Genomic DNA, 10,720 nt, shown 5'->3' on the forward strand with positions numbered 1-10,720 from the left:
AAAAAAAAAAAAAAAAAAAAGCAGAGTATCAGGCCTACCCCAGAAATACTGATTACATAATCTCAACTGAAAAGATTTATTGGTGATTTATAGACATATCAAACCATAAGAACCATTTTTCTCTTTAACACTAAAATCAATGTAAGATATAACTTCTTTCCCATCTGGAACATTTTCAAGTTTTGTAGTGCCTGAAACTTATATCACTTGGGAGTAGGGAGGAAAGGCTATCTAGGAAAAAAAGTACAAAAATATCTTACCTTGGAAAATTTTACAATATTGTATGACCATATGAATACATTGCTTCGGTCTCCATAAGTCTCTGAAAGGCACAAGTCAGGGAAACTGAAGCTTAAGCTTCATTAACTTTGTGGCAAAAAGGTCTGGTCCCCAACTCAATTTGTTGTATTTTCCAAGTCAATAACAAAATATAAATCCTAAGTGAAATATGAGGGGACCCCAAAAACCCCAGAATTTATAAAAAATTGTGTATTGCTGTATGTTTAAACTTCAGTTACCTTCAAAGTAATTTCTGTTTGGTGCAATACACCTATTAAGATCCTTTTCCTGCTCCTCAAAACAGTTTTTGAACTCATCGATTTTGATGCCTTTTAGTGCTTCTGCCATTTGTTTCATCTCTTCCACATTGGCAAAACATTTCCCTTTGAGGACATTTTCATTGGGAAACCAAAAAAAGTTGATCTGGGGGAGGGTAGGGCATGGGGGTCATGCTGTTTTGGGTCAAAAACTGCTGAACACTCAGCATGGTGTGGGCAGGTGCTCTTGTAAACCATCCATCATGAGATGAGCAAATGCTTGAAAGAATCTCCAAGAAAAATTCACTGAAGCCAAATGCATCCTCTCACAACAATGCTAGCTGGTACACTGGTGCAGATGAAACTGTTCTCTTCTAAAAACCCATTTTGAAGAAAATTATATTAGGGTTCATTATACCATAAAAAAGGAATATAATAATAAAGAAGAACACTCCAGATACAGAAAACAGAAGATACAACCTAGGAGAGAAGCTAAGGGAATCTGCAGAACGATAGTGTCTTAGTCAGGTTTGTGGACATAACAAAATGCTGTATACTACGTGGCCTAAACAATGAAAACTGATTTTCTCACTCTGGAGGTTTGAAATATGAGTTCAGGTTCCCAGCAAGGTGGGTTTCTGGTGAGAGCTTTCTTCATGGCTTGCAGGTAACTACCATCTTGTTTTGTCCTCATATGGGACAGAGAGGAAAAAATGGAGGGAGGGACGGGGAAGAAGGAGGTAAAGAGCAGAGGAGGGAAAGGAAGGGAAGGAGAAAGGAAGCAGGGAGAGAGGGGTGGGGGAAGAAGGGGAAGGGTAGGAGAGAGGGAGAAAGGGGAAGAGGGGGGAGAAAAGTAGAGAGAAAAAAAGTGAGTGCGTGAGCATGTGGGCATGTGTAAGAGCTTTGGAGTTGGAGTAATCTCTAGTATTTCTTCTTTAAAGGGCACTAATCACATCATGAGGACCCCACCCTCTTGACCTCATCTAATCTTAATTACCTCACAAGGACTCCATCTCCAAGTATCATCTCATTAGAGATTGGGGCTTCATCATGCAAATTATGAAGAAGACATAAACATTTAATCCATAATATATGACGAGAGATCCCTAGACGATAAACATGGAGACAGCCATCTTCAGAAAGATGAAACTGACAGAACATCTTAAGTATTTTATTTGAAGGTCTTAAATTTGAAGTTGGAAGACAATTTGAGGTTGAATTAGAGATCAGTAAATGGAAAGCAAAAGCAATAATTAAAAAAAGTCAAAAAACAAAAAAAACAAGTCAAAAATAGTAATAAAAAAGGACAACCATTGATTTTGTGGGGGGGAGACATGGCATGGGACATTACTCACTGCTGAACATCATCATAATAAATACTGAAGATGCATCTAATTAAAACTATTGTAAAATAATTACTGGGAAAATGAGATTTAGCAGGGTACGTGTGTGGTGAGAGCAGGAGAGAGTACATTTGAGGCAGGAAGATAGGGTGGCGCATGGAAGGTGAATCTCAACAGACAAAAACCCATGGGAACAGGAAAGAAGCCACTAAACAAGAACAGTCAACCTCCAAGGATAGAACATAAAAAACATTCCCTCCTGAAACAAAGGTGATAACCCCAGGTCTGGCGCATGCACACAAGGGACCTCCTTGAACTCTCTATAATATAGCAAAAGAGCTAGTAGAGGCTAATACATATGGACTTCATCTCATACATACAATTAAAATTATGGGATGGCAGGCAGAAACATGCAGTAAAACTGTTACCCCATCCCCAGGAAGTCCATTTAACCCCAGAAACACCGGTCAAAATGTTTTCTTTTTTGCAAGCTTTGCAAAATTAGAGTCCACTTTCCCAACAAAAAGAATATAAAAGGTCTCAGCTTTGACTCAAGGTTCTTGAGCTACTCTTCAGCTTGAGGCCACTTCTATCTTTCTTTGGAGTGTATAGTCACCTGTTGCTTTTGTTAAACAAACTACTCTTTGCTTCTGCTTTCTGTGTGTCTCATCCAATCCTTTGTCCGTGACACCAAGAACCTGGTCACCACCAACAGGCCTTAACCACCCCACAACACATTCCCATCTTTCACTGTACAAGTCAACAGACAATGTCTAAACCTGGAAAATCAAGGAGCAACAATACAAGAATGAAGTTAAGACATGTGGAGATAAACATCAATATAACCAACTAGGAGAGCTCTACTTTTTTGGAGAGTGTGTTTTATATTCCTGAATGTGTTGCTGCTATGGTGGGGAAGGGGGGATGCACAGAGCACTCTACCTGTGCAGACCCAGCCTCTGTGGTACATGGTGGCTTCCCTTAGGTTACATGGATAAAGCACCACTGACAGGGTGACCAATGGAGGACTGATGGAGACTGATGGTGACCCACCCTCCAATCCATCCCTCACTCCATGGAATCTTATCATGGAGTGTACTTTTTGTTGCTGATGAGTGTCCTCTCAAGTCAGTGATAGTGCTGAGGAAGGACACCTGGACTTGTAATCAGAAGCCCTAGAGTCAAAAGTTTTGTGCAGCCTCTTTCCTGGGACCACTTACTAACATATACACATCTACTCCCTCAACTACAAAATGGAGAACGTGGCATGGCCTTAAGAGGACTGTGGCGACAACAAGTAAAATAACATAAGTAAGCACTTTGTAGATTGTGACATATAACTGGATGGACAGGGGAATATGACATGAAGCTCTCCTACACTCACACTGCATGACTTTGACTTCCTTCCCCAGTGGCATCCAAAGTCCTTTAGTTGGTGCGTGAGCCAGAAACTCCCTGGCATGTTCATTGCCTGGTACATCTGGAATACAGTCTTCTGGCTTCGTCTCATCTTCCTAAACAAAGGAAACAAGGTGTCAACAACATGGCAAGAGAGCACTGGGATTCGCTCCCACCAGCTTTGGGGCCCACCACTACCTGGCTTCCTCCTGGGCTGCAGGTCTTAATATCATCTTAATTACCCCTCAAAAACTAGAAAGAAAGGCAAATTTTATCTGATCAAAAAAACGGAATGCAAATGTACCAGAAGAACTTTCCAAAAACAATGTTGCTGGTCTTAGACTAAAGTTACTGGTGAAGCAGACAAATCTATCCTTTATATGGGAATGATTAGTGAGCTACAAATTTTGATGTGAGATTCTAATTTCCAAAAACACTCAAAATGTAGAAACAATCAAGACATAAGAATTAAAGTAAACAAGGTTTCCTGGAATAATAAAAAGAGCATGTTGTATCAAAGTAACGTATTAAACCTTGAAGACCACTGTCATATTTTACAGTCACACAGATGCTGTATCACTACTGAAAAAGGGCATTTACAATTATTGCATTTCTTTTAACTTCCTGAATTTTTTCCAAGTTTCCATGAATATTAAATTTACAATAGTAGTGTAGGGTTTTGTTTTTTGTTTTTTTTGAGTTGGAGTTTCATTCTGTTGCCCAGACTGGAGTGCAGTGGCACATTCACAGCCACCGCAGCCTCGACCTGCTGGGCTCAGGCAATCCTTCTGCCTCAACCTTCCGAGTAGCTGGAACTACAGGCGTGTGCCACCACACCTGGCTAATTTTTTGATTTATTGTAGAGATGAGGTCTTGCCAAGTTGCTCAGGCTAGTCTCGAACCTGTGGACCCAGGCAATCCTCTCACTTTGGCCTCCCCAAGTGCTAGGATTATAGGCGTGAGCCACCGTGCCCAGCCAGTAGTATATTTTTTAAGACTCTTTTATTCATTGAAAGTTACCCAACACAATACATTTTCTTGGCCTTTGCAGAAACTCCTAACATTGCAGCCAGGGAGCTGAGGAGGGATCCCTGCACGGGTGGAGGCTGGACTGGATGGGTTCTCGGGTCTCCTCAGAGGTTACTGCTCTCTGAGCTGTTGACACTCAAGAAGCAGCACAGGATGTGCTGAGGGGCTGAGCTGGGTGAGGCAGACAAGGAAAGCAGCAGCAGGGCCAAGAGATGCAGTCACCAGTGCGAGAAGGGGACTCTGGTCGAGGAACACACATGGGTCTGCGCTAGTTCCTTGGAGAAGGGAAACCTGGCTAACATAATTTCCACAAAGGCACAGGCTTGTGACAAAGTCAAAATTATGACCCATCTGGCATCTGCAGGGAAGAAACAGGGTCTTCATAAAAGGAGATTTAAGCCTCATGCAAGCATTTTTCATAGCAAGTTACTAAGTCTGCAAGTATGTCTAATGGAATAAACAAGAATACAAACTTCACACTAACCTTGATAAGCCCAGGAGGAGGTTTTTCATAACTAGAAGACAAAAAACAAAACTTTATTGACCTTGTTAATGGGAGCACAACACACCAATTTATTGTAAAAAAGAACTGTTGGATTTTTAAACAGATTTTTAGCAACAGTAAGCTTTCCTCATCAGTTTTACACACCAGCAATCACCTGAAAGAGCAGAAAGTTTCTCCTACCTATGCTCTGCTGTATCCACCATCAGAGACTGGCCAAGCTTTCCTCATTTCTGTCCAGTGACACAGTACACAAGGGAGACCCAGAATGCAGAGCATGCAGATCTACATTTGGGACAGGCAGTGGGATGAGAAAGAAATTCTGAAGGCCAAGTGTTTGTGTACTCTAAGAACAACTCTCAGGCTCTTAAAGGGATCTGTACCTCATCCTCAAAGAGTAATACATACATATTTTTAGCTCAGATCTGTTACTTAACTAAGACAGGGTCTCGTTATGTCGCTCAGGCTGGTCTCAAACTCTTGGGCTCCAGTAATCTGCCTCAGCCTCCTGAGTAGCCAGGACTACAGGTGCATGCCATCATGCCTGGCTCTCTCATTTTAATACTTCAGAATGGCTGCAATGTACAGAAACACTTAATGATGCAATGTCTTCTCCTTTCTGACTCTCCTCTTATGCACAGAGTTTAAGGGATCCTGTAGAAGACAATGAGTATCGGGAGTGGGTGTCAGTAATAAACTAAGGGAAAAGTGAAATAATTTTCATTCTCCCCTTCTATAAGATGTGGGAGAAAACAACTTGATGGACAATGAATGAGAAATGCCATGAGTCACTCACTAATCCAGGATCGATCTGTCCTCTGAAGATTACATGGTAAACAACTGTGTAGTAACAGAATTACCTTCTTAGGTATGGTACCCAAAACAGATGCTCACAGTATTTTCTAGTAAAGTTGTGGCATGACATAAACCAAACTTAGCAAAAATGATGAAAATCTGTGCAACTTGGGATGATGATACAGTCCACCTCTATTATCACATTCATTGAAAACATTAATGCACAGCGAATGAAAGGAACTTGGTAGTAAACTCTATAAATCCAAAAATCCAGTAAGTCAGTTTGAGTGGTCAACAATATATGGGCACTCAAACTGAGATTCAAGTTCCTATAAAAAACATAACTGTTCTTGCCAAGATGAAAAGAAGTGTGATATACATCTATACATTTTGGAATATATTGTTATTAGCAGTGACATTCCCCAAAAGTTCATTTTACAACTGATTTCGCAAGTTTATTTATTTTTTAAAATTTATTTTATTTTAAAAATGTGGGGTACTAATTTCACAAGTTCAAAGAAAGGTAGTTCAAGTTATTTCCTAGTGCTCAACAATTCACAATTCATTAATGTATATTCAAAAAGACATTTCTCAAAGTTTAAAGTAACATCTAACTGCCAAATATAACAGATTAGAAAATAGGAGTATATTTATGTACAGTTTGTGCATAGTTTTTGCACTATGACAGTTAAGAAGTCTATCTTTGCAGTTAATTCTTAAGATTAAAAAAGTTTGTAGAAGCACATTATTTTGTACTATCTGAGAAGCCTTACCATCAAATCATTCAAATTATAATAATTGTCTCTAAGCAGTAAGACTAAATTCATGTAAGTGGGGAAAAACATTATATTAAGTGTGTTTGGAATAAGAAACCTTTCATTTGTTAAGTATTTCAAATTTCTCTTTGTGTTGAGTGTTATGGGCTTTCTTTGAGTGGTCCTTCATATAAGCCTACTCCATTCCACACAAGGAGCTGCAGGGCAGAGATGAAACTGCCACATGCACCCAGAAGGGGCATTCTGTTATGTCCCGCAGCCCAGAAACTCTTGAGTGCTGGAGCATGGTGGGAGACCCAGATCCGTCAGGGCCTGGCAGGTATGGTCAAAGAGAGAAAACTGGCTGAGACTGAGGAGACTTGAGGAAGGCACATCAGGGATTAAAATACTCTAATTCAATTTGTAAAAAATCACTGTGAAGCTTTCCATTTAACATGGCCAACTGACTAGCATGCTTATCTACCTCCTTAGACGATTTTAAAATGACAGTGAAAGAATAAAAAAGCTGTTTGGACATAGTGGCTCATGCCTGCAATCCCAGCACTTTGGGAGGCTGAGGCAGGAAGATCACTTGAGCCTGGACAACATAGTGAGAGCTTGTCTCTACAAAAATTAAGAAAATTAGCTGGGTGTGGTGGCACGTGTCTGTACTCCCAGCTATTCGGGAAGCTGAGATGGGAGGATCGCTCAAGTCCAGGAGGTCAGGGCTGTAGTGTGCTAGAATTGTGCCACTGCACTCCAGCCTGGGCTACAGAGTGAGACCCTGCCTCAAGAATAAAAAAGTCACAAAGATATCCTGACTGAAAGGAGACAACATCAGAAAAACATTTCAACAAAATTGGGAGAGTGGAAAGAAGTAGCAATGGATTCTTTTTTTTTTTTTGAGTTAGATTCTCACTCTGTCACCCAGACTGGAGTGCAGTAGCAGCTCCCAGCCACCGCAGACTCAACCTGCTGGGCTCCGGCGATCCTTCTGCTTCAGCCTTCCAAGTAGCTGGAACTACAGGTGTGTGCTACCACGTCCGGCTAATTTTTGATTTATTGTAGAGATGAGGTCTCGCCAAGTTGCCCAGGTGGGTCTTGAACCCGCGGGCTCAGGCAATTCACTCACCTCAGCCTCCCAAAGCGTGGGATTACAGGCTGAGCCACTGAGCCCAGCTAGCAATGGATTCTTTAGGTGGAGGAAGCTACAGTCTTCGCAAGATGGGGGCTGGAAGCATGAACATTGAGTTCTGAAGTCATCAGTATTCTTCCACAGAGCCAGGAAACTGCGTGCCCAACACTTGAAGGAGGCTGCAGGTTTAGTCCCCTGCTACCCAGCAACCCTGGCAAGCAGTGGCTCTGCCCCACCCCCACAAAGGACTGAAGAGTCTTCTCTGGAGAAACTCAAGAGCTCCAGAAAAAAGAATCTCCACCTACTGATATTTGGGCGTCTCTTGATAAAATGGGCATCCTGCAGCATGATATTCCTAAAGTGATGCTATCTGGCCAACAAATAAACCCCTTCTCTCTTTCTTTCTGTCTCTCACACAGTCTCCCCCATCCCCCAGAAAGAACTTAATAGTATCTCACTCTTAAACAAAAGATTAGAGAAAGGAAGAAAAAAAAAACTAAATGAAAGGCAGAAATCAAAAGAAAAGGCAAACAAGAAATACAGGCAATGTAGGGAGCAGAAGACAACAAAAAAAGAAAAACTATATCCTCATAGATGAGAGAAAATATATATATATTTTTGAGTTGGAGTCTCACTCTGTCGCCCAGACTGGAGTGCAGTGCCTGCTCCCGGCCACGGCAGCCTCGACCTGCTGGGCTCCGGTGATTCTTCCGCCTCAGCCTTCCAAGTAGCTGGAACTATAGGTGTGTGCTACCACGCCCAGCTAATTTTTGATTTATTGTAGAGATGAGGTCTCGCCAAGTTGCTCAGGCGGGTCTCGAACCCACTGGCTCAGGCAATCCACTCACCTCAGCCTCCCCAAGCGAAAGATTACGGGCTGAGCTACCGAGCCTGGCTGAAAATATTTCACTTATGAAACAGGAACAGGATGCTAAAAAAAAACAATTCACAGAATGAGAAAAAGCTTTTTAATTCAGAAATATGATTAACAGAATTTTAAAAATATGTTCAAGTGAGAAATGAAGATAAAGCTACAAAGTAGACTGAAAACAGAAAGAGATAGGCAATAGGAGAGAAAAGATAAGAGGATCAACAGAAAGAAAAAATAAAATTGTGGAGAAGAAATAAAACATAAAATTATATGTGTGCCTAATGCATCTGTGACATGTCCAGAAAAAAGTCAGTTGAAAAAGATCCATGTCATTAGAAACTTCAAGATGGCAGTAATAAGAAAAGTTCCTTAAGTTAAGGGTGGAGTGAGGTCGAACATGTGAATTATAAAAGAAAGGGAATCAAAGTGGCAAAGGACTCTCCAGCAATTTTGGAAGTTAGAAAATGGTAGCAGGCCACCTGAGAAATTGAGTGAAAATGACTTTTGACCTAGAATTTTATACCCAGCCAAATTATCTACCAAGTTTTAAGACAGAATAAAGATATTCTCAGATATACAAAGTGTCAAAAAGTTTACCTCGAAAGCACTCCTTCATAAAAGTTACAGAATGTGCTTCAGTAAAATGTGGGAGTAAAGACATAAAGAAAAAGACACAGAATCCACAAATGAGATTCGAAATAAGAGAGTGGCTAAAGGAAGTTCTGGGATCATTGCTGGACACCAGGTCTAGAGAGTAACCAGAGTAACCAGGATAACAGAAGGAAAATTCTAGGTAACAAATAAACTGACTATCTGATATGTGGATACATGTGGAAAGAGTATTACTGGGCCCCAGAAAATGATACCTCAAAGTATGATGCTTTGGCATGCTGAGTAATTGGAACTAAATGAGATTAGAGAAAGCCTCAGAAGCAGCCTCAAAAGCAAAGTTTCTCTCTGACCTTCTCTTGCTCTCCTGTCTCCTGCCCCTCCTTCTCCCCCAAAGCAGTCATAGAAACCAGAATTCCTCTTCCACATGGCAGGTCATAAAAACTAGAACATGTACCCACAAAACAAGTCATAAAACCGAAAAATATTACTCTAATATTTCCTCACTTTTCTTTGTAAAAGCTGGCCATAAATAAATTATCTGACCTACTTTTTTTATAGTAGATCATAAGACCCTCATTTTAGAAAGGGTCTGTCCCATACCTGGGAGAAAGGAATGCTACATAGAGGCCAAGAAGAACCTGAACAGGCAGGCCTTGCTGGGTTTTCCCCTTCATTCTATTACCATTACATTATACCTTCTTTGTTCATTCACATGTCTACACTGCTATACATTATTTATCAAACCTAAACATAAAAACAGAGTTTTTGCTGGGTCTTTGGGTTTTCATTTCTGAAGGCTCCTGTATCACATAAAACTTGAAAAACTTAATAAATTGGTTATGTTTTTCTCTTTTATCTCTTGTTATTCTTTTCTCTGACATGCTGTTTGCTATAGAACTGTCAGTTGTGACCCTTATAATGGATGAGGAAAGGTATCACACATTTTTGCCCCTATAGTACTCAGATTTTGGAGTCTTTGAGGGGAAAAAATAGTAGTAGAAAATTAAGCAACTAGGCTCGGTGGCTCAGCCTGTAATCCCGCGCCTTGGGAGGCTGAGGAGAGTGGATTGCCTGACTCTGCAGGTTTGAGACCCACCTGGGCAACTTGGTGAGACCTCATCTCTACAATAAATCAAAAAATTAGCCGGGTGTGGTAGCGTGCACCTGTAGTTCCAGCTACTTGGAAGGCTGAGGTGGAAGGATTGCCGGAGTCCTAGCAGGTGGAGGCTGCGGTGGCCAGGAGCGGCCACTGCACTCCAGTCTGGGCGACAGAGTGAGACTCCAACTCAAAAAAAAAGAAAAGAAAATTAAGCAAATGAGGCCAGGATTGATGGCTCATGCCTGTAATCCCAGCACTTTGGAATGCAGAGGCGAGATGATTGTCTAAGCCCAGGGATTCGAGACCAGCCTGGACAACTTGGCAAGAACTTGTCTCTACAGTAAATTTTAAAAATTAGTTAGGTATGATGTTGTGCGCCTGTAGTTCCAGCTACTTAGAAGGCTGAGGAAGGAGGATCATCTGAGCCCAGCAGCTCAAGGCTCTGGTAGCCATGAGCATGCCACTGCACTCCAGTCAGAGTGACAGAGGGAGACTCCAACTCAAAAAAAGAAAAAGAAAAAGAAAATTAAGCAAATGAAAACTGAAGGCGAGCCGGGCTCGGTGGCTCAGCCTGTAATCCCGCGCCTTTGGGAGGCTGAGGTGAATGGATTGCCTGAGCCCGCGGGCTTGAGACCTGCCTGGGCA

At 41.4% G+C, this 10,720-nt stretch overlaps 1 protein-coding gene across 1 annotated transcript in view; it reads right to left on the minus strand.

Moving 5' to 3' along the window:
• The window catches only part of LOC103252609 (retinitis pigmentosa 9 protein homolog), a 44,255-nt gene that overhangs the window by 5,338 nt on the left and 28,197 nt on the right, over positions 1–10,720 (minus strand). The window contains exons 3-4 of the mRNA XM_021709183.1: positions 4,791–4,821; positions 3,264–3,393 (exon numbers count right to left, since the gene is read on the minus strand). Of these exons, the coding sequence (XP_021564858.1) occupies positions 3,264–3,393; positions 4,791–4,821 (161 nt within the window). The remainder of the gene's footprint in view (positions 1–3,263; positions 3,394–4,790; positions 4,822–10,720) is intronic.

The sequence above is a fragment of the Carlito syrichta genome, unplaced genomic scaffold, assembly GCF_000164805.1.
Source record: "Carlito syrichta isolate Samal-C Ts95f unplaced genomic scaffold, Tarsius_syrichta-2.0.1 Scaffold169078, whole genome shotgun sequence".
NCBI classification, from domain to species: domain Eukaryota; kingdom Metazoa; phylum Chordata; class Mammalia; order Primates; family Tarsiidae; genus Carlito; species Carlito syrichta.